This window comes from Panthera onca, chromosome E3, assembly GCF_046562875.1.
Source record: "Panthera onca isolate mPanOnc1 chromosome E3, mPanOnc1 haplotype 2, whole genome shotgun sequence".
In the NCBI taxonomy this organism is placed as follows: domain Eukaryota; kingdom Metazoa; phylum Chordata; class Mammalia; order Carnivora; family Felidae; genus Panthera; species Panthera onca.
In genome coordinates, this window is record NC_138354.1 from 24276994 (window position 1) to 24301365 (window position 24372).

Sequence of the window (24372 nt, forward strand, 5' to 3'; positions counted from 1 at the left end):
TAACATAGGAAAATGAGAAATCTATGAAAACGATAAGTCATAAGATGGGGAATAACCACCTACTGCTGTCTTGAAAGGCAAAATGCACTATAAATGCTAGCAATTATAAGCCAACACTCCGACAGAGTTTAAAAGCCTCTTTTCAATGAATGCAAGGTTAACCACAAACTATATTATGGTCAAAAATGAAATATCACTCTTAATTCCACAGTTGACCTGCACATACTTCTGTAAGTGGCACCAAACTAAGCTAATGAAAAGACTGCCTAACCGGTTACATCGCGTCGTTCACGATCCACAACTCTGAAAAGAATTCACTCCTCCCTAATTCTGTTTTAAAAACCCTTCCAGGAAAAGCTTGCATCATCTTCCTTCTTACCACATCTTTCTGGTCGACTACCAACATCGAAGTTAAAAGGAGATCTCTCTTTGGTAGGAGAGGAAGGTTCAGCAGGATGGGAGTGTGAGGACCTGTCAAACACATTTAACTGCTGAGGGAAAATGTCACCCGAATAAGCCCAGAGGGTTAAATGGCTCACAATGCACGGTTAAATTTCTTTATGGCCCTTTGTACGTTCAGAGATTCAACCAGACAAAAAGAAGGACCTGCTTTTCGCTTTGATTCCCCGGGGGTGATGAAGGCGGTCGAGGGAGATGGGTTTGGTCTGGTCGTTTACATCGCAGGCCCCGGTGCCAGATGGATGCCCGTGGCCACGCGCTCGCCCCAAAGTTCCTGCGTCGTGCCGCCCGGCGCCTGCAATCACCGCCTGGCACCCGGGAACAATGCGGGGCGCCGGGGCGCCCACACCCGGGCCCGGGAAGGAACGGGAGGCCGTTGTCCGCCCGCGCCCGGGAACAAAAGGCGCCGCGGGGCCCGGGCCGAACGCTCGAGGGTCGCGGAGCCAGCGCCCGGCGGGGACGACGTCGGGGAAACTTTCCGCGGGGCCGAGGCGGCGGGGCGAGGGCCCGGGGAGGCCCTCTCGCCGCGAAGCCCCGCACAATAGCCGGGCCGAGCGCGGGAAGGCCGGGCCGCCACGCCCCCGCCCCCGCCGGGCCCGGGCCCGACCCCGGCCGCGTACCTGGTGGTTCTCCTTCCTGCCGCCCGCGGCCGCCGCCGGCCCGCCGGGGCCGCTCGTCATGTTCACGTACAGGGAGCGGGTGAGCGGGCTCCGCAGCGTCCACATCCTCCGCGCCAGCCACACGGACGCCAGGCTCAGGCACAGCCAGCCCGCGAACAGTCTCATCGGGGGCCGCGGCCGCTCGTTCGGATCACCGCCGGCGCCGGGGCGAGGAGGAGGAGGCGCCGCCGCCTCCGGCCGCCGCCGCCGCCGCCCGGACTCGAGCCATCGCGCCCAACTTGCCCATCCAGCCCCTTCAGGGCCGAGGCGGGGGGTGGGGAGGAGCGGGCGGCGCACAGCCTTCCCACCTCCCCCTTCCTTTCCGCCCGCGGAACGCAACCGCCGCCGGCGCCAGTTTCCACCCGGAGCACTTAAGAGCGGCCGAAGCGCGCTCCCGCGCGGATAGAGCCGCCGGCCGGGAGGCGGGACAAAGGGAGCGCGCATTCGCCAGGCGCGCGTCCCCGCCTCGTATCTGGGCCGCGGCTTCATGTAATGGCGGAGATATTTTTCGTTTTATACGGCAAGGGCGATACTTCCGAAGGCAGTTACTGAAGCCTCCCGGTCCCTCCAAGGTGGTGTCCTTAGGACTTCTGGTCTTTCCTCGCCTTAGTCGTGGCCTCTGGGCGCCTCATTCCCTTCCCCCAACCCCCCCCACCCCGACCCCGGCAGGACTTAACCTGGTTGTGCAGATTGACCCGAGGGTGAGGAGAGGGAGTCTCCTGCCTTTCGTACGTCCAGACTGTCAGACCAACACCTTGCCTGAGACGGACGCTGCCAGTTCTTAACTGTCACTGGCTCAGCTGCGTGGCTTATTTACATTTAGAGCCGAAGAGCCAGACCCCCACCCCAAGGGCCTCCACCCTGCTCCGCAGGAGCTACAAAGCGGTCTGGAATCTAGGGAGAAAGGATATCACCATGCCCTTGGTTCTTCCCAGTCCTGTTCCCCAACCCTGGCAAGTTGCTGGCTATATGTTTCTAAGAGATATCAGTGAAAGCTCTGCCTTTGTTGGAAGCCACTGCAGCTCAGGCACCTGCAAGTATTACGTTGATGTATTGATGACCCTGCCCAAGAACGAAGACCCCCAAATCCGAGGCCCTTGCTGCTTGTTTCCTTGAACTAACAGATGGAAGTTGGACCCAGCACTCAAAGCGAACTAAGCTCCGGGAGCAATATTTACCCGGATGTTTCTTTGATCATTTCTAGCACGAGGAGACCTAGCAACGTTTCAGAACCGAAGGGTTACACCGTGTTCCTGTGTCTGAAGTTCTTCCTGCTGCTACCACCAAGCTACAACTAAGGAGTAATATATTTCATGGGTTCTCTAGCTTCAACACCTTTTCCAGGTTTGTTTGGAAACTGCTTTTAATTTAACTGCACTAGAAATAATGTAAATACATTTTATTTTAGTTCAAAAGAAGTAAGCCTTACCGTCAACTCCAGTATTGCACTTAAGAGATTACCATTTATGAAGCAGTGGTATGGTGATCCACTGATGAAGAACAAAATCGTACTTTACCCACAAACTTATTTATTAGCTTCTAAGAATCCTGGCTTGGGACTTTTTGGGAACAGGGGCATCTTGTTGCCTAATGTGAGGTAGGCTATAACAAACACAAAGGGGAAAGGGGAGGGTACTTTGTGTTCTCTCTTTTCAGTATGTTACCTGACTGCTTCCTGCTAAAACGCCAAAGAACCTGAACCTTACTAAATCTAGTTCAAACTTGTAGTGGTCCTGGCCCAAGTCATCAAAAGGGAACCATATTAGCCAGTCCAGGTAAACTCAGTTTGTTTACCATGTCACCTGTCCCTCCTGTCTCATGCAATCAGTGTCAGATAAAGCAGCCTTCATCTTTTTAGAGGTGGAGTGGGGAGGAGGGTGAAAGCAGTAGGAATATATAAAGTGACACATTTCATTTCTGAAAACAAAAAAGACAAAAGGTATGCCCCCCAACTATAGAGTAAACCTGAGGAGCCACAGCACAGAGACTGCAAAATGTGTCAGATGAACAAGAAGCAGCTAGATGCCTACTGAACTCTGAAGGATTTGGGGGTCAGTTGACAGCCAGGAAGCCTAGCATCTCAAAGGAGCAGACTTTCATTTTATACCTGAGCAGCTGGCCTGGAAAAATAAATCACCCACACATTTAAAATAGTCTATAATAATCACAAAATAGTCAAATACATGTTATTTACACTTAGCAAACACAGGAAGAAACCAAAGCACAGCATGATCAAATGATTTGCCTAAAGGTAGAGCAAATTCAATAGCAGACCTTTTCATAGAACCTGGTATCCCAGCTTGTGATCCTTCGATCCATCTAAGAAGCCTCTTCGTTGTCTCTCTCTTCTCAGAGAGCCTCCTGAATTACAAATGAGGAGGAAGGAAAACAGCAAGAGTAAATATACTAAGCAGAAGTTCAGATTGCCCTCGGGGACTGCCCCCTTCCTTCATCTACTAGAATGTCACTACTGTATATTAAAACCTCAATTAAAAACCTCAGTTATCCATAATGGAGAGGGGCAGAGGCACGAATAACACAAGAAGCTGAAAACCAGCCAATATCCCTTCTAACGTGGCTTTTAAATGCAGTCAGTAATAGTCCAAAAACACAGAAATAACACCCTCTGTATTGACCTCTGCTCACTGCCCTCCTGACTAGGAGCTCAGGTATTGAACTTGGGTCATAGTGCTGTGCATAGGCCCCATATCTTGTCTGGATCACTTTCTTCTCTAGAACTCTAAGCAAGGGTACCTTTTGGTGTAATTGTTCTTATCAGCTACAAATTACAACATATCCATGTTCTCTTTTCAGTGACAAAATCTAACGTAAAGGGAACCCATGGAGAGCTTTGCGGGCGCCTGGGTAGCTCAGTTGGTTAAGCATCCGGTCCCTGATTTCAGCTCAGGTCATGATCTCATGGGTTATGAGTTGGAGCCCTGCATCAGGCTCTTTGCTGACAGTGCAGAGCCTGCTTAGGATTCTCTCTCTCTGCACCTTGCCTACTCTACCTTTCTCCCTGTCTCTCTCTCAAAATAAACAAACGTAAAAAAAAAAAAAAAAAAAGCTTTAAAAAAAAAGAAAAAGAGAGACTTGGATCTGCAGAGGCACAAAATGTGCCAGTCACTGTTGGTCATTGTCCTCTCCTTGAAGAGATTAAGTAGTGTAAAAAGCACTCAAAAATCACACGTTTTTGTGGACTTTTTTATACTTAATATTTTGTAGAGTGTCAGAGAATGGTACAAGTTTTCCCCAGTATAGATGTGCCCTGTGGTAATTAAGCAATGAGCACCTCCAAAAAATAAAATTAGTAAATGTATCCAACAATTTATTTTTATTTATTTTTTTAGAGAGAGAATGAGAGTGTGAGTAGGGGAGAGGGGGAGACAGAGAGAGAGAGGGAGGGAATCCTAAGCAGGATCCACACACAGCACAGAGCCCCACTAAGGGCTCCATTCCACAGCCCTGGGATCACAACCTGAGCCAAAATCAAGAGTCAGACGCTCAACCGACTGAGCCACCCAGGCACCCCAACATTTTTTTTCATTAGTAAACAGGGCATTTTTTAGCTGAACTTGGTTGATATAATTTCAGTCATACACAGTGATCACTGTGATCTCTGCTTGATAAATTCTAAGTTCTGGTGAAACTGCAAACAGGTTAGAAAAAAATTGGCAACATAAAGTAGCAATATTAAACCAGGAGTCACCTATGGAGGCAAGTACAAATAACACAATGTACTCTTGGAGATCTCCCAGTGCTAACTCATCGGCATACTGGTTTGAGACAGACCAGCTGGGTTTGAAGCCTGGCTCTAAGCTTCTTGGTAATGCACTTTGAGGCAAATAACTTGATTGCTGTAGGTCTCACTTTCCTCATCTGTGAAATGGGAATAATAATAATGGTTACCTATCTCATGGGGATGTAGTAATGATTAAAGTATATATTCTAAATATAAAAGACTATATATTCTAAATATAAAGGACTATTCCAAATATAAAGGTGCCTCAAGATGCAGGGAGCTCTCCAGAAATGTTAATTTGCTCTTGTTTTCATTATAACATGGATAATTCAACCTCTTCTGATGACCCCTTTTCCTTATCCATAAACTAAGGGCCATGATTCTGAACTGCCTACTTCATAATACACCTACGAGAATCAGATGATCTTAAAGTCTCAACCAAGATTATCATAATAAGGATGTTCGGTCCTAACATAACCGTGATCTCTGCAAAGCTACTCTCCATAAAACATTCCCTTAGAGCCCTTGATGAGAGCTCCTCCTCAGTGTGTTTATTCCCAGGCTCCTTCCTGAGACTTGGGACTAAGGGAGGAAAGATGAGAAGAGGAAAGAGAACACAAATCTAAAAAACATTCAAACCTAAAATTACAAAATCAGGCAGCACATAGAAGTCATTTACTTGTGAAGGATGACTGTCTTAGTAGGAAAGCCTTTCCCTCTCTGATATATAGAACTCCACACCAACCATGGCATTTCACGTGCTTACAACCTTCTGAACCCTGCGACTTCCCTCTACCCCACACCATGGCAATCTCATACCTGTCTCAGTTGATGTCAGGAATAGCAGCAGAAAGACAAAGAAATAGCACTTTCATGTGGTCAATAAACATTTATCGAATACATGCCACACGCTAGGCTCTAAACTAAGTGGAATAGAAACACAGTGCCTCACCCTCATACAGCTTGCTGTCTGTCTAGTAGGGAGGCAGACCTGCCCAAATAATCAAAAATCAATGTATAATTACAAACGGCTGAGTGCTAGAAGAGAATTGGATATTGTTAGAACTTAGAACAGAGGGTTCTGACTTGACTGGGGTGTGGGGAATGGAGTGTTCAGGGAAAGCTGAAGTATGAGGAAGTGTGGCATCATGGCCCTCGTTTTGACATCTCCTTGCTAAGCTTGAGAGCTTCCGAGTTGCCCAAGTTCCTCTAGATTATAGATGCACCTAGTAATTGTGAGAAAAGAAATAGGGGTGTTCTTGGAGCCTTCTGGGATGTGAAGACTCACGGTGGCCACCTATGTAATTATGTTGTACATCTACATGACTGCTTTTAGGACCCTTCAAGAAAATCTGCACATAATAGTTTAACTCACTTAGAGGAATATGTGTATTATTTAAAAATACATATTTCAACTCTGCAGTGTCCTTCTAGTAGGAGGTCTGAGTCAGAGCTCTGAAAAAAGAGAGAAGGCTGTTGTTTTTCATTCACTTTCTGGGATATTTTCAAAGGTCCAAAGATCTTTGATCTCGTTTTAAGTATATTTTCAAAACATCCCTATCCTTGGCCTCATAATTGCTGTCTCCTGCATGTATGTGGGTTTGGTCTTATGAATGGCCACTTCCTCTCCACCCAGTGTGCCATGTCACTTCATGCCACTGTGTTTTCATATACTTGTTTTGAAACTATAAAACACTCAAACTTATGGTTTATATGAAATACATGAAAAAATTGCACGGTACAATGAGAAAGCTTTAAAACAAAATCTAAATATTTCATAGTAGACAAAATATATATGTGCATACATAAACATAAGTGATCTTAAAGAGTTTGTATAACATAGCACAGAGCCACATCTCTGCTGGCATGAAAGACGATGACTATTTTATTTTTGCACAACCACATACTGGTCTGAGAATGAGGAAGAATACGTTTATGAAAGAGGATACTTGAGCAGTCAAGCAACCTGAAAATCAGACAAAACTATCTCCCTTCTCTGGTAAAAACAGTGATTGATTTTTTTTTTTTTAATGGCCACAACTAATGTGAGTTTGCTTTACAACTTAACCTAGGATCTTCCTTAAACGTGTTGTGCCTACAAATCATTAAACCCAGAAGAAAGGCATTTGACTATTAAATATCCAAAACCTCAGCATTTTGAAACCCCCACAGCTGTTTTCCTTCAGTTCATAGTTTCCCCTTACCAACAAACATCCTTTGTTCCATACAGTTTCCTAAAATCGAGAGTCAATACTGCAAACAGCTATTAAGCTATTCCACAGTAGAAAGTTTATTTCAAGTTCATTAGCTTTCTGTCCTCAAGTCTTTCGAGTAAAGTTTTAGATATGGCAGGGACAGGCATTAAAGGCCATCAGCTTTTCCTTCCACTAACAGAGCTCAGATTCCACCCTCTTCCTCCAGCCTCCCACACCAGTTCTGGCGGGTGGGGTGGGAGAAGCCAGCTTTGCTCAAGGACCTCACTAAAGTGTAGTTTGTGAATATAGAACAGGCTATTCTCCCTCCAGGAAAAGTCCATTTTATAACCAAAACTATAAATGACATTGGAGCCAAATGTGCTGTTTTTTAGACAGACATAATTTTAAACAAATTGCCTTAGGTTATACATGCACTGTTTTTATTTTCATAAGGAGACATATTTATAGATAATTTTCACCACATCTACAATGCTCATCATAATGATTTAATGGAATGAGGCTTTAGGTAAAAAAGCCTTAAGTTATCCCTGTAGACTTTGATAGAACAATGGACTAATTTTTAGAGTCTCCAACGTCCTGGTTGATAAATGAATGGGAATTTCTCCATTGTCATACTATAAACAGCAACATATACATAGGAATATGTATACATGATACAGGGTAAATCATATTTGAGAACATTTAATATTTATTAGCTCTTTTCCTCATTTAGAATTTATATTTGGACACAAGTATCAGGAATACATTATATTTTTGACATATATTATAGTTTAAAGAATTTTTAAATTTTTTTTTTAACGTTTATTTATTTTTGGGACAGAGAGAGATAGAGCATGAACGGGGGAGGGGCAGAGAGAGAGGGAGACACAGAATCGGAAACAGGCTCCAGGCTCTGAGCCATCAGCCCAGAGCCCAACGCGGGGCTCGAACTCACGGACCGCGAGATCGTGACCTAAGCTGAAGTTGGACGCTCAACCGACTGAGCCACCCAGGCGCCCCAAGAATTTTTAATTTTAAGCAAACTCTGTGTCACATGTGGGGCTCGAACTCATGACCCAGAGATCAACAAGAGTTACATACTCTACCAACTGAGCCAGCTAGGCACCCCCAAAGATGTTTTAGGGAAAAAATTAAGTCAGATCATTTTGACATGATAGGCAGTATATACAGTTGATTTTTTTTTTTTTTTTTGAGAGAGAGAGGGTGCAAGTGAGTGAGGGGCGGAGAGAGAGAATCCCACGAAGGGCAGAAAGAGAGAGAGAGAGAGGAAGAGAGAAGCACGGCTCACCCTGGGCTCGTGTTTTACTCAAAGCAGGGCTGTACTCACCCTAAGTGGGGCTCATGCTTACCTGATGTGGGACTCGAACTTACAAACTTTGAGATCATGGCCTGAGCTAAAGTCAAATGCTTAATGACTTAGCCACCCAGCCCCCCCCTCCCCATGCAGCTGATCATTAATATTGCCCTGAAATAAATTCTGGAAATACAGAAATAAAATTGCTGTGTATGTATAATGGATTAGAAAAAAGAAATGTAAAGTCACCTTTTTTTTTTTTTTTTAACGTTTCTTTATTTTTGAGACATAGAGACAGAGTACAAGTGAAGGAGAGGCAGAGAGAGAAGGAGATACGGAATCCAAAGCAGGCTCCAGGTTCTGAGCTGTCCGCACAGAGCCCAACATGGGTTCCAAACCCACGAAGTATGAGATCATGACCTCAGCCGAAGTTGGACGTTCAACAGACTGAGCCACCCAGGTGCCCCATAAAGTCACCTTTTAAAAAGGCAGGTCTGGGGTTGCTGGGTGGCTCAGTTGGTTAAGCGTCCAACTTCAGCTCAGGTCATGACCTCGCGATTCGTGAGTTCAAGCCCCGTGTCAGGTTCTATGCTGATAGCTCAGAGCCTGGAGCCTGCTTCGGATTCTGTCTCCCTCTTTCTCTGCCCCTCCCCCACGTGTGCTCTGTCTCTGTCTCTCAAAAATGAATAAACATTAAAAAAAATTAAAAAAAAAAGGCAGGTCTGTTGGGGTGCCTGGGTGGCTCAGTCAGTTAAGCATCTGACTCGATCTCAGCTCAGGTCTTGATCTGAGCTTGTGAGTTCAAGCCCCATGTTGAGCCCCATGCTGGATATGGAGCATAGATAGATAGATGCATAGATAGATAGATAGATAGATAGATAGATAGTCAGGTTCCCAAGCCAAGACTTGATTGCAGATTGACTGAAGGAAGATCATAACATATCTACAGAAAAAAACAGCTCATTGGGGGTAGAGGTGGGGAGGAGTTGTGTCAGCCTTGGGAAATGGAAAGGCAGGCTGATTTGGTAGTGGATCTCCATCATCAGCTCAGGAGACAGTATCCTTCACTTTGCTCAATGCTGCACGTGTCTCTCTGTGTGGATGGTGATGGGTGCATCCATTTTATCCAGGCTCCATGACATCGTCCATTAACATCATTCTAAATGGCCACATCCCTCATTCCATGCTCACCACATGGTTGGATGTGCTTCACCCAACAAATATCAGACAGACCTCACTTGCCTGAAAAGTGCAATTGATAGGGATGAGAACATTCCCAGATTGTTGAGGCATGCTGTGGTTCTCTTCCAAGGTCTTTCTTGCCCCACCCCACATTCCTCATCCCTGAACCCCATTTCCATTTATCCAACTCTCATCTTTATCATCAAAAACAGGGTGAACACTCACACCAAGAGACATGAAACTCAAATTCTAGTTACATCCCCGACATTTTCCATGTGACCTCGTAAAATCACATAACCTTCATTCTTTTGTTGTAAAAATGGTAATTAATAAAGACCACCTGTGCATATGCACCTGGATTAGAGACTTCCAGTTATGGGATCTGTTCCTTCACCTGCTTACTTTCTTTCATGAATTATGGGTTCTTTGGATATTTCCCCAAGTGATAATATAAACATACCTATACTTACATAGTACACAAGAGAAGTGGTATAATTTTGTTTTCCCACACACTTTAACAAGAAATCTCACAAATTCAGTCCCATAGCACTCCACAAAATAGGAAATAATTTACAGCAAATCGTACATACCTGTGACAAAGTTTGTAAGTAGAGCCATCTTTTGTCTTGACAGTTGTGTGCTTGACAACTTGTCAGCTTCTTATGATCTGAAACCAAAATCCTTACATTTCCTCCTCCCAATATCAGTCACTCTCCCACTTAGTGTGAGGCTTGCCCAGTCCCCTGGGAGGAGGCACTCATTAGGAAAAGTAGGAACAAAAATGAACATATTTCTTTTTTTTTTTTTTTTTAATTTTTTAATGTTTATTTTCGAGACAGAGAGAGACAGAGCATGAACGGGGGAGGGTCAGAGAGAGGGAGACACAGAATCCGAAACAGGCTCTAGGCTCTGAGCTGTCAGCACAGAGCCCGACGCGGGGCTCGAACTCACAGACCGTGAGATCATGACCTGAGCCGAAGTCGGCCGCTTAACCAACTGAGCCACCCAGGCGCCCAAAAAAATGAACATATTTCTACCGCATGAAATTCTAGATCTGGGCCACAGCCTCACTCTTTATGAAAAAGAGCATTGCGAGAGTACCACCCAGGCCACTGAAAACAACAATGGCTCACAATAGATGCCAGACATTGTGGTAGGTATCTTAACGTGTGTCATCTCTTTTTTTTTTTTTTTTAATTTTTTTCTTTTTTTTTAGAGAACATGTACGCATGTACACCCAACTTGCGGAGGGGCAGAAGGAGAGGGAGAGAATGAATCATAAGCAGGCTCTATGCTTAATGCACGACTGGTGGCAGGACTCTAGCTCAGCGCAGAGCCCTGCAGTGGGAGGTGGGGGGAGGCTCTATCTCACCACTGTGAGATCATGATGAAAGGACCTGAGCCAAAATCAAGGATAGGACGCTTAACTGACTGAGCCACCCAGGCATCCCCATGTGTCATCTCTTTTTTCTTTTTTTAAGTTTATTTTTTGAGAGAGAGAGCGCAAGCGGGGAAGGGGCAGTGAGAGAGAGGGCGACACAGAATTGGAAGCAAGCTCCAGCTGAGCTGTCAGCACAGAGCCTGACACGGGTGGAACTCATGGACCGTGAGATTGTGACTGAGCCCAAGTCAGATGCTTAACCAACTAAGCCACCTACATTCCCGTGTCATCTCTTTTAATCCTCAATACAATCTAAGAAGGTTGATACTATTGTTATTTATTTCTTTTCTTTCCTTCTTTCTTTTTTCTTTTCTTTTCTTTCTTTCTTTCTTTCTTTCTTTCTTTCTTTCTTTCTTTTTTTTTACAGAGGAAGAAACCAAGGCACATAAAGCTTCTATTGCACAGCCAATGAGTGGTTGAGGCAGGATTTTAAAGCAGGCGGTCTGATTTCAGAACCCACATTCTTCACACAATGCTCTACTGCCTCCTAGTGTTTTAGCCATCCTCAGCCCAGGAGCATCAGAATCCCAGGTGGTGTTAGTTACACTGCAGGTTCCTGGGTCATTCGAGGTGTACTGATTCAGAATCTTGCTGTAAATCAGAAATTTTTAATATGGTTCACAGGAAGAAGGCGGGGAAGAGGTCCTTAGCAGAAGCGCTATGTTCTTTTTTTTTAATGTGTATTTGTTTTTTTGAGAGAGCAAGAAAGCTAGTGGGGGTTGGGCAGAGAAGGAGGGAGGCAGAGCATCTGAAGCAGGCTCTGGGCTGACATCAGAGAGCCTGACACAGGGCTCGAACTCACAAACTGTGAGATCATGACCTGAGCCAAAGTCGGGTGCTTCAGCCACTGAGCCACCCAGGTGCCCCAGAAGCAATATGTACTTTTAATAAAGAGTGTTAATAAAACAGTATTCAATAGTCATGACATTGTTAATGAGGTAATTATTTTTAAAGTGTTGAGATACCCTAAAAGTGTTGAGATAACCATTTGACTTTCTGAATAGCAAGTCAAATGTCACTTGTGTAATCACTTCAAAACAATCTTCCAGGAATAAAATGAAGATAATTTCTGTGGTCTATAAATATTTTTTAAGTCCAGTAATTCACCCTGTATAGTATACAGTTTGAGTTTTGACAAATGCATACAAGGGTTGTGACCAATACCCACAATCAAAATACAGACTATTTCCATTCCTTAAAAAAATTCCCTGTGTCCCTTGTAGTCAACCTCTCTCCCCATCTTAGATTCTGCCAACCACTAATGTGTTTGCTCCCCTGAAAGTTTTACCCTTTCCAGAATATGATTTAAATGGAATCATACAGTTAGGTAATCTTTTGAGTCTGGCTTCTCTTCCACTCAGCATTGTGCACTTGGCATTCATTCATGCTGATGTATCAGTAAATCTGTCTTCTTACTGACATATGTCATTCCATGATATGGATGTACCACAATCTGTTTCCCTGTTAACCAGCTGAAGGACATTTGAGTCACTTCCAGTTTTTTTTATGTATGTGATCATGACTAAACTGCCATAAACAACTGTGTACATGTTTTGTGTGAACAGTTTTTGGTTCTCTTGAGCAAATAGCTAGCAATGGGATTTCTGGATTCTATGTCAGATTCTATGTCTATTTAACTTTTTTAATAAGCTGTCAAAACTGATTTCTAAAGCAGTTGTGCCATTTTAATTCTTCCAGGACTGTATGAGAGTTCTAGGTGCTCCACAATCTTGTCAGCACATGGTATTGTCAGTTTTTATTTTAGCCAGTCCAATAGTTATGTAGTGGTATTTCACTGTGGTTTTATTTTTCTTTTAATGTTTATTTATTTATTTTGAGAGAGAGAGAGAACATGAGCAGGGGAGGGGCAGAGAGAGAGAAGGAGAGAGAGAGAATCCCAAGCTCCCAAGCTCCACGCTATCAGCACAGAATCTGATACAGGGCTTGATTTCATGAACTGTGAGATCATGACCTGGTCGGAAATCAAGAGTTGTTCACTTAATTGACTGAGCCACTCCTTCACTGTGGTTTTAATTTGCCTTTTCCTGATAACCAATAATGTTAAAGATCTTTTCATGTACTTACTTTCCATCTGTAGCTCTTCTTTGGTGGAATGTCTGTTCAAACATTTGCCCCTTTTTTATTGGGTTGTTTCTTATCTTTTAATTGGTTGAGAGTCTTTTTAAAATACTCTACATGCAAGTCTTTTATCAAATATGGATTTTGCAAATATTTTCTCCCAGACTGTGGCTTACCTTTTCATTTATTAACAATGTCTTTCAAAGATCAGGAGTTAATTTTTTTTCCCCAGACTTAATGAGGTATCATTGACAAGTAAAAATTGTGTATATGTAGATTGTACAACATGATTTTTTAAAGGTGTACAATTGGATGATTTAATATACATATAAATTATGAAATAATTATAATAATTAAGTTCATTAACACATCCATCACCTCACATAGGTACCTTTGTGTGCATATGTGGTGAGAACACTTAAGAGCTACTCTCTTAGCAAATTTCAAGTGTATAATATAGTGTTATTAACGATAGTCACCATTTTTTACATTAGATTCCCAGAATTTATTATAACTGAAATATTGTGCCTTTGGACCAACATCTCTCTACTTCCACACCCTCATGCCATGGCAACCATTGTTCTCTGGCTCAATGTTTTCAGCTTCCATTTATAAGTGAAACCATACCAGTATTTGTCTTTCTGTTCTGGCTTACTTCACATAGCATAATGTCCTCCAGGTTCATCCATGTTGGTGCAAATGATGAGACTTCCTTCTTTTTTATGGCTGAATAATCTCTGTATCTATATCACATCTTTATCCATTCATCCATCAACGAACACTTAGGTTGTTTCCATACTTGGATATTGTGACTAATGCTGCAACGATCATGGGAGTGCAGATACCTCTTTCTTTTAGTTTTGGTTTAAGTTTATTTTGGGAGAGAGAGAGAGAGAGAGCGTACATGCACAACACAAGTGAGGGAGGGGCAGAGTGAGAGGGAGAGAGAGAATCCCAAGCAGGTTCCACACTATCAGCGCAGAGCCCCACGAAGGACTCGATCCCATGAACTGTGAGATCATGACCTGAGCCGAAATCAAGAGTTGGACGCTTAATGGACTGAGCCACCCAGGCATCCCTCTTTTTCTTTCAGTTTTACTGAGATATAATCAACATACAGCATTGTGTAAGTTTAAGGTATACAGCATAACGACTTGACTTACATATATTATGAAATGATCATCACAATTAGTTAACATCCATCACCTCATATAGATACAAAAAGAAAAAAAAGAAAGAAAATGTGTTTTTCCTTGTGTAAGAACTCTTAGGATTTACTCTTAACAGCTTTCAAATATACCCTACAGCAGTGTTAACTACAATCATCATGTTGTACATTACATCCTGAGTACTTATTTATCTTATAACTAGAAGGTTGTGCCTTTTGACCACCTTCCTCCAATTCCTCCTTTCCCACCCCTGCCTCTGGAAACCACAAATCTTCTCTTTTTCTGTGAGTTTTATTTTGTTTTGTTTTGTTTTTCTGTGAGTTTCTGGGGTTTTTTTGTTGTTTTTTTGGTCGTTGGTTTTTTGTTTGTTAGATTCCACCTATAAGTGAGAGCATATAGTATTTCTCTTTCCCTGTTTTAGTTCACTTAGCATAATGCCCTCAAGATCCATCTGTGTTGTCACAAATGGTAAGATTTCCTTCTTTTTATGGCTAAATTCCATTGCATGTATATATACCAAAACTTTATCTATTCATCTGTCTATGGACATTTAGATTGTTTTCCCTGTCTTGGCTATTGTAAAGAATACTGCAGTGAATATGGAGGTACAGATATCTCAACATAGTGTTTTCTTTTCCTTCAGATGTAGTCCCAGAAGTAGAATTGCTGAATCATATGGTTGTTCTATCTTCAAATTTTTGAGGAACCTCCATGCTGTTTTCCACAGTGGTTGCACCAGTTCACATTGCCATCAAGAGTCCACAGGGATCCCTTTTCTCCACATCTTCACCAGCATTTTTTATCTCTAATCTTTTTGGTGATAACCAAACAGGCATCTGTTTTCAATTTTATTGATTTCTGATGTTTATTATTTCCTCCTGCCTGATTTGGGTTTAATTTGCTCTTTTTTGTTTGTTTGTTTGTTTCCTAAGGTGGAAACATAGATTATTAATTTCAGACCCTTCTTTTATTTATATATAATATATAGGCACATATGTATAATATATATACATATTCATTTAATGCCACAGACTTCCTTCTAGGCACTGCTCTCATTGCATTCCACAAATTTTGATATACTGTATCATGTTTTCATTTTTGTTCAATTCAAAATATGTTCCAGTTTCCTTGCTGACTTTTTCTTTAATCCATGAGTTATTTAAAAGTGTGTTTTTAACTTCCAGATTTGGGGGGGATTTCCCAGGTAGGTTATTGGTTTCTAATTGAATATACCATTATAATCAGAAGACATACTTTATATGACTTCTTTCATATGTGTTGTTATTTCTTTTTTAATTTTTTTTAATGTTTATTTATTTTTGAGAGAGAGAGACAGAGTGTGTGAATGGGGGAGGGGCAGAGAAAGACAGAGACACAGAATCTGAAGCAGGCTCCAGGCTCTGAGCTGTCAGCACAGAGCCTGACGAGGGGCTCGAACTCAGCCTTGAGATCATGACCTGAGCCGAAGTCGGACACTTAACCAGCTGAGCCACCCAGGCACCCCATTACTTCTTTTACTGCCCAGATGTTCTAACTTGCTAAATATTTCATTTGCACTTGAAAAGAACGTGTATTCTGCTGTTGTTGGGCAAGCTGTTCTATAAATGACAACTAGGTCAAGTTTCTTGATGGTATTGTTCACTTCTGTATCTTTATTGATTTTCCTTCTAAATGCCCTATTGATTACTAAGAAGTGAATTCCCACCTAAAATTGTGGATTTTGGGGGCATCTGGCTGGCTCAATTGATAGAGCATGCAACTCTTGTTTTTAGAGTTGTGAATTTGAGCCCCATATTGGGGGTAGAGTTTACTTTAAAAATATTATTTAAAAAATTATAAAATTATGGATTTGTTTATTTATCCATTCACTTCTATTAGTTTTTTGCTTCATGCATTTAATTTTTTTTTTTTACATTTATTCATTTTTGAGAGACAGAGACAGAGCACAAACAGGGGAGGGGCAGAGAGAGAGGGAGACACAGAATATAAAGCAGGCTCCAGGCTCCCAGCTGTCAGCACAGAGCCCAGTGTGGGGCTTGAAATCACAAACTGCAAGATCATGACCTGAGCTGAAGTCGGACGCTCAACCAACTGAGCCACCACTTGCTTCATGCATTTTGAAGCTCCATTATTAAGTACATACATATTTAGGATTATTACATTTTATTGGTAAGTTGATCCATTTATTACTATGTAAGCTCTCTCTTTATCCCTGGTAATATTCCTTCTTTTGAAGTTGACTTAAATGTTAACATGGCCATTCCAACTTTCCTTGGATTACTGCTTACATGTTATATTTTTTGGTCCTTCGTCTTTAAACATACCTGTGTCTTCATATTGGAAGCGGATTTTTTGGTATATATCATGTAGTTGGATCTTGTTTTGTTTTTAATCCAATCAATAATTTCTGTTTTTTAATTGGTATATTTCGACCATTTGTATTTAATGTAATATTGATTAACATCTAGTCAGTTGTTTTCTCTGTTCCATTCTTGGCCCTCTTTCCGCTTTTTCTGCCTGCTTTTAGGATGATTAATTTTTATTATGCTATTTCCACTATAGGCTTATTATTCATGCCTCAGTTTAAATATATATATATTTATGGGGCGCCTGGATAGTTCAGTTCATTGAGCATCCAACTTCAGCTCAGGTCATGATCTTGCAGTCTGTGAGTTCAAGCCCCATCTTGGGCTCTGTTCTGACAGCTCAGAGCCTGGAGCTTCAGATTCTGTGTCTTCCTCTCTCTCTGCCCCTCCCCTACTCGTACTCTGTCTCTCTCTCTCTCAAAAGTAAATAAACATTAAAAAAATTTTTTAAAATATATATATATTTAATGGTTGGTCTAAAGTTTATAATATACATCTAAAATTAATCACATCCTACCTTAAAATAATAATATACTTCTTCCATATGGTGTAAGAACCTTTTAACAATATATGACAAATTGTTCCCTCTAATCTTTTATATTATTGTTGTCCTATATTTTATTTTTGCATGTACTGTAATTCCCAAATACAGTGCTGCTCTTTTTACTTTAGATAGTCAATTATCTTTTATTGAAAATTTTATTGAGATAATTGTGGATTCACATGCTGTAGTAAGAAATAGTGCAGAATTATCCCATGTAATCTTTACCCAGTTTATCCTAATGGTAACATCTTACAAATTAGATAGCGCATATCACAACGAGGATTTTGGCACTGTTAACATTCCACTAATCTTTTAGATAGTTTTACTTGTGTGTGTGTGCGTGTGTTCAGTTCCATACAATTTTATCACATGTACGTTCATCTGTCCAACACCATAGTCAAGATACGGAACAATTTCATTGCCACAAGGATTGCTTGTGTTGCCCTTTTATTTATTTATTATTTTTTTAAAATGTTTATTTAGTTTGAGAGAGAGAGGGCATGAGCAGGGGACAGGCAGACAGAGAGGGAGAGAGAATCCCAAACAGGCTCCCCACTGTCCGCACAGAGCCCAACACAGGGCTTGACCTCACGAACTGTGAGATCATGACCTAAGCCAAAATCAAGAGTTAAATGCTTAACTGACTGAGCTACCCAGGCACCCCATGTGTTGCCCTTTTATAACTATGATCATCCTTATCACTTCCCACTCCCATCTTAAACCTCTGACTACCATTAATCTGCTCTCCATTTCTAAAATTTTTTCATTTCCACGAATGTTACATAAATGGAATCACATGGTATGTAACCTTCTGTGATTGGGTTTTTTCATTCAGTATAATTCCCTGGAAAATCATCCAAGTTGATGTGTGTGTCAGTAGTTTAACTTTTATTGCTAAGTAGTATTCCATGGTTTCTATGTATCACAGTTTGTTTAACCATTAATCTGTTGAAGGAATTGTGTAAATGTAAATTTTCATTTCTCTGGGATAAATGCTCCAAAGCGCAATTGCTATGTTGCATTATAATTGCATGTTTAGTTTTATAAGAAACTGCCAAATGTCTTATAGAGTGGCGGTACCACTTGACATTTTCACCAGCAATGTATGAGTGATCCTTAGTCACCTTTTAAAGTGATTTAGCCTGGGTGGCTCAGTCAGTTAAGGGTCTGACTTTGGCTCAGGTCATGATCGCAGGCTTCTTGGCTTTGAGCCCCACATTGGATTCTGTGCTGACAGTTCAGAGCCTGGAGTCTGCTTCAGATTCTGTGTCTCCCTCTTTCTCTGCCCCTCCCCACTTATGCTCTATCTCTCTCTCAAAAATAAATAAAACATTTTTAAAAATTTAATAAAAATAAAGTGATTAAAAATAAGGGGCACCTGGGTGGCTCAGTCAGTTGAGTGTCCAACTCTTGATTTTGGCTCAGGTTGTGATCCCTGGGTTGTGGGATTGAGCCGTTCATCAGGCTCTGTGTTGAGTATGGAGGCTGCTTGAGATTCTTTCTCCCTCCACCCCTCTCTCACACTCTCTTTCTCTGAAAATAAAAAAATAAATAAAAATTTTAAAATGATTACAAAATAAGAAAAAAGTCTTTTGTATTTACCTCCATTTTAACCATTTCTAGAGATGTTTATTCCTTGGTTTAGACCCAAGTTTCTATCTGGTAACTTCCTGAACACTTCATGTAATGCACATCTGCTGGTAATGAAACTTTCAGCCTTTTGTTTGTCTGAAAGTCTTTATTTCACTTACTTTTTAAAATGTTAGTTATTTATTTTGGGGGGCAGAGAGGAGAGACAGAATCCCAAGCAGGCTCAATGCTGTCCACGCAGAGCCTGATGCAGGCTCCCACGAACCGTGAGATCATGACCTGAGCCAAAACCGAGTCAGAAGCCTAACTGACTGAGTCACCCAGGCAACCCTCACTTAATTTTTAAAGATAGTTGCATTGTGTATAAAAATTTAGGTTGACAATTTTTTTCTTTCATATTTTAAAGATGTCATTACATTGCCTTCTGTCTTCCATTATTTATGGTGAAGAGTGTGCTGCTCATCTTATTTTTGTTCCTCTCTATGTAATGTATCTTATATCTTGGGCTACCTTCAGTGGTTTATCTTTATCTTTGGCTCTCATCAGTTTGAATATGATGTGTCTAGGTGTTTTTTGTTTTGTATGTTTGATGGGGTTTTCAATATTTATCGTGGTATTTTCCTGGTTCTCTGAGCTACTTGGATCTTGAACTTCTGGGTTTGATGTCTTTCATTATTTTTTTGAAAATTCTTGGCTATCGTCTTTTCAAATATTTTTTCTAACCTGTTCTGTTCTCTTTTGGGGTGGGAAGGATTCCATTAAAATGTACATTTGACTATTATATATTGTCTCAAGTCTCTTGGGCGCTCTATTCTTTTTGATTCTCACTCTCTTTGTGTTTCAGCTTGAGTAATTTCTACTGATACATCTTCAAGTTCACTGACTCTTTCCTCATGGGACACTCTGCATATTAAAGTTTGCACAAGTTTAGGGTGCCTGGGTGGCTCAGCCGGTTGAGTGTTTGACTTCAGCTCAGATCATGATCTCATGGTTCATGGGTTCGAGCCCCACATTGGGCTCTGTGTTGTCAGCTCAGAGCCTGGAACCTGCTTTGGATTCTGTGTGTGTGTCTCTCTCTCTCAAAAATAAACATTAAAGTTTGCGCAAGTTCAAACTTCTTTACCACCTTTAGCTCTCCCTTCTGGATTGAGTGTGGATTTATGATTCATAGACTGTTCTGAAAGATAATACAGTCATATCCCCATCCCTAGTTGTCCTTATCTCCAGGCTTGGAAAGAACTTTGCTGATTTCAGGAAAAGCAAAATGAAAAAAATGTAGGAAATACACCATTTTGTATTCTCTTACTGCAACACCCTGGCTTGGATCAGAGAACTCAGAATATGAATCAGGTCTACTCTACCTACACTGCTTCCAATTCTTACTGAACATACCCACCAACAGACCAAGTAGTGGCAACCCATTGAGTACTGTTATGATGTACACCCCGTGGTAGGCTGGAGCCTGCTCATCCTGGCTGGTAAAAGCCATTATCAACTTTTCAGGAATTTCTCAGGCTGGGTTTTAAACACAGCAATTGTTAAAAAAATAAAGTAAATAAAAAGCGGGGGGGGAGGGGTTGCTTTGGTGGCTCGGTCAGTTAAGTGTCCGACTTTGGCTCAGGTCATGATCTCACAGTTCTTGGTTTGAGCCCCACGTTGGGCTCTGTGCTGACAGGTCAGAGCCTGAGCCTGCTTCGGATTCTGTGTCTCCCTCTCTCTCTGCCCCTCCCCTACTCACACTCTGTCTCTCTCTCAAAAATAAATACACATTGAAAAAAATTTAAACACAGAAATTGTTAAAAATTAATATACTTCAGTTTATGATTAAATGATATTAAAAACAAAAGTGATAAGTACTCAAAACATTACTTTCTAGTTGCCACATTTTACTGTTATTTATGCTTTTAATGTTATTAGTACCTGCCATATCTGTATGGTGATACAATATGTGCATATGGTGTTACGATTATGTGTTTTGTTTTTTAATTTTATAATGGCATGATACTGATCATCTCTCCCCCTAAATCTGTGTTCAGTAATATCACATTTATAGCCTGAAATTAGCTATAGTGGATGTATTTATGCCATGGAAATCAGTATATAGTATTGTTTTGTTTTGTTGATTGTCTAGACCAGGGGTTGGCAAACTTTTTCTATAAAGAGCCAGATAATATTTTTGTCTTCTGAGTCACATACAGTTCCTGTCACACAACAATTATTTGTTTGACAAGCCTTTCAAAATACAAAATTATTCTTAGATCTCAGTATAAAAAGAGACCACATGTTGGATTTGGTTCATAGGCCAAAAGAAGTGTGCCAACCTCTGGTCTAGACTTAAGAAAGTAATAAAGAAAATGTTAACCATGCAGCTGAAACTCCAAACTGTCATCTCCATATCTGTGACACTGTGAAAACACAGGGAATTGAGGACATATTCTTTCCAGTATTCAAAATTATCATTCAGTTAATCAGAGAAGTTACTCACATCATTAATGACTGAGTAAAGTTCTGAAGTATGTCTTTATTGTTTCTTACTGGTTATTATAAACAAAAATGTAAAGTAACATTTAGATTGTAACTATACTCCTTGGCCTATGACATAAGTGACTTCTTTGTTGAATTGAATACTAATCAAGCATTTATTCGTAGTCTTGATTTCATGATTATTGCTATGAATTATAAAACCTTATGAGTGGAATTTTTAAGAAATAACAAGTCACACTGACATTATAGGTGTATGAAATTTACAATAAAGAGTAGGTATTATTATTATTTTTAAGTCATATGCTATACATCCTTTTTATCAATAAAATATATAATAAAGTTATATATGCATATATATGCATACATTTTTTTTTCAGAGAGCCAGTTGTTAAGTATTTTCAGTTCACCACTGTAAACAATGTGTCATGCTGAGCAATGACCATTTTGGGTAGGAGAATCTAACAGGCTGGCTCAGTCAGAAGAGTATGCAACTCTTGATCTCAGTGTTGTGAGTTTGAGCCCCACATTGGATATAGAAATTACTTATAAATAAATAAATAAATAAATAAATAAATAAATAAATAAAACTTTAAAAAGAGAGAGAGAGGGAGGCACCTAGGTGGCTCAGTTGGTTAAGCATCCGACTTTGGCTCAGGTCATGATCTCACAGTTCATGGGTTCAAGCTCCGTGTCGGGCTGTGCACTGACAGCTCGGGGCTTGGAGCCTGCTTCAGATCTTGTGTCTCCCTGTCTCTCTGCCCCTTCCCTGCTCATGCTCTGTATCTCTTTCTCTGTCACAAATAAACATTAAAAATAATAAATAAAAGAGAGAGAGAATATAATAGGCACACAGAGTCTGAGTCAGTTAGATGAAGATGAGCAACTGATCTGAAAGGTCTGGTGCTCAGTTGAGAGTATGTGTGTTTGAGAGAGAGAGAACCATGAAATAAAGATGTCAGAGGCAGAGAAAGCTACCTCAGGCCCTGTCTTTCTCACTCCAGTCCTTGTATGATTCAACTCTATTTTATTCCCTGTCTGCAATGCCTATGAATTTCCCTACTGTATCCTTACAAGGAACCTCTCTTTATTTAAGACAGCTGAAGTTGAATTCCTATTCCTTCATAACCAAAAGTTCTATGACCAAGCCAGCCACATAAATCTGGGTTATATGGGTTCTCTTATATTGGCCCTGGAATCTACCAAATGTGACCACTATCAGTCACAGGGTAATCTACAGATGATGGTGATGCAGCATTACTTAATGAAAAGGAAAAAAAAAAAAAAAAAAAGTCTTCACTGATATAATCTGTTGAAGCATCAGTATGAGGCTTAAAATAAAAGGAAGTAGGGGGAGACTGGGCAGCCCAGTCAGTTAAGCATCTAACTCTTGATCTCAGCTCAGATCTTGATCTCAGGGTCATGAGGTAAAGCCCCGCCTTGGGCTCCACGCGGGGCATGATGCCTACTTAAAAAAATAATAATAAAATAAAAATGAAGGAAAGTGGCATGCATAATCAGGCGGACTCTGGAAACTGAAGGAAATCACATAGCAGTTCAAGGGTGAAGAATAACAGTTGCGACCAGGCCACAAGACCACTTGGAAACAGCCAACAGAGAGGCCTGAACTCATATTTAACTTTCTTATTAGTTTATTATGGTAGTCAAAACGCCCTAAAACATGTTGTATTTGTTTCATCTGTTTTGTTTTCTAAACAAATTAGGGGTTATAAAATACAGTTTTGCCTTCTGGTAGAATGTAATCTCTGTAAGAATAAACAACTGAAGATTTGTTTGAATCCCATGCTAGCCAAGCATTGGCCTTAAAGAGCCCGTGTAGTCTGTCTTGTTCCTCATTGAGAATGGACTCCAAACCAGAATCTGAATTACTGCAATGCCCAGGGGGAACAGGCAAATCAAATTAAACATAGCATCATGAAGATCGAAAATTGTACTAGGGAAAAAAAAAGATTTAAAACATAATTAGCTTCTCTAGCGATATCTCTTCTTAATTCAAAGATATATAACAAAAGCCTTCAGAAAAGTTTTGCTTTCAAAAAGTAATAGAAATTTTATCAAATAATCTGGATTTTTGTCCCAAATAATTGAATAATCCCTACCTTCCAGTTGCCCATACCAGAGGAGGCTGACATGTAAATGGGTGATGCTAATGTCTGATGGGAAGTCATACAGCTTATCTTGAAGGATCATTCACAGTACATGGGAAGACAGAGGGTGGAGGTGAGGCACACGTACACGCTCATGATGCTTCGGTCTTGAAATTACCCTCCAACGTGTTTTAAACAAAGTGGTGGGAATTTGGCATTCATTTTTATCACTAAATTTACTTCCATTCAACACAACTAGAGGTTACAAAAAGAAACTACAGTTAATAGTTATATTCAGGAGTAGCAGGTCCTGGTTTTCTTCCAAGAACTTACACTAAGCTCCCAGGTCCCTGTGGTTCTTCATTATGCTCCTGGTAGATCTTTTTTTTTTTTTTTTTCCTTCATTTAAGTCACATACATTAAAAGAGGGCTCCTGATTATTTGGGGACTGATTATCCAGTCTTCAGCTTCTTTCTGGTCACCTAGGCTATCTAAAATATCACCTCATCCCCTCAGCCAAGTGAGGAACTAACAGAAAAGATCAAAAATATCTGATAGTTTAGGAAGAAGAAGAGGCAGTTTGTTACATTTTCATACTAAAATCAGCTGCTATTCCCAGAAACTAGGTATCATTCATTCATCCTAAAAAAAAAAAAAAAAAAAAAAAAAAAAAGGCACTGTGTGATTATTAAATGTGTTGGCACTGGACCAAGTACTGGGTATTCAATGGCAGGCAAAACTGACAGAGTTGCCACCCTCAAGGAGCTCACCTCTTGGTGCAGAAGCCAGATCTTAATCAAGCAATCACAGATAAGAGTGATTTACATATGGTGACTAGGATCACTGCATTAAGGGGGCGCCTGGGTGGCTCAGTCGGCTAAGCGTCCAACTTCGGCTCAGGTCATGATCTCGAGGTCCGTGAGTTCGAGCCTTGCGTTGGGCTCTGTGCTGACAGCTCAGAGCCTGGAGCCTGCTTCGGATTCTGTGTCTCCTTCTCTCTCTGCCCCTTCCCCTCTCATGCTTCACCTCTCTCTCTCTCAAA

At 41.0% G+C, this 24372-nt stretch overlaps 2 protein-coding genes and 1 long non-coding RNA gene across 6 annotated transcripts in view; 1 reads left to right on the forward strand and 2 right to left on the reverse strand.

Annotated features, from left to right (window-relative positions):
- The window catches only part of METTL9 (methyltransferase 9, His-X-His N1(pi)-histidine), a 51785-nt gene extending 48300 nt beyond the window's left edge, over positions 1–3485 (reverse strand). For 2 of the 3 annotated variants that reach the window (XM_078440474.1, XM_078440473.1), the window contains exon 1: positions 1080–1607. In XM_078440474.1, coding sequence (XP_078296600.1) covers positions 1080–1607 — 528 coding nt within the window. Of the gene's footprint in view, positions 1–1079; positions 1608–3392 lie in introns of those variants that run through there. The other variant, XM_078440475.1, reaches the window with a different exon arrangement.
- Positions 1576–24372, forward strand: part of LOC132689203 (uncharacterized) — a 29900-nt gene continuing 7103 nt past the window's right edge. The window contains exons 1-2 of the long non-coding RNA XR_009614904.3: positions 1576–1690; positions 2323–2462. This is a non-coding gene — a long non-coding RNA (uncharacterized LOC132689203). The remainder of the gene's footprint in view (positions 1691–2322; positions 2463–24372) is intronic.
- LOC132689202 (solute carrier family 68 member 1-like) overlaps positions 22857–24372 on the reverse strand; it is a 40196-nt gene continuing 38680 nt past the window's right edge. For both annotated transcript variants that reach the window (XM_078440471.1, XM_078440472.1), the window contains exon 7: positions 22857–23176. In XM_078440471.1, the coding sequence (XP_078296597.1) occupies positions 23029–23176 (148 nt within the window). In that variant the 3' untranslated portion in view covers positions 22857–23028. The remainder of the gene's footprint in view (positions 23177–24372) is intronic.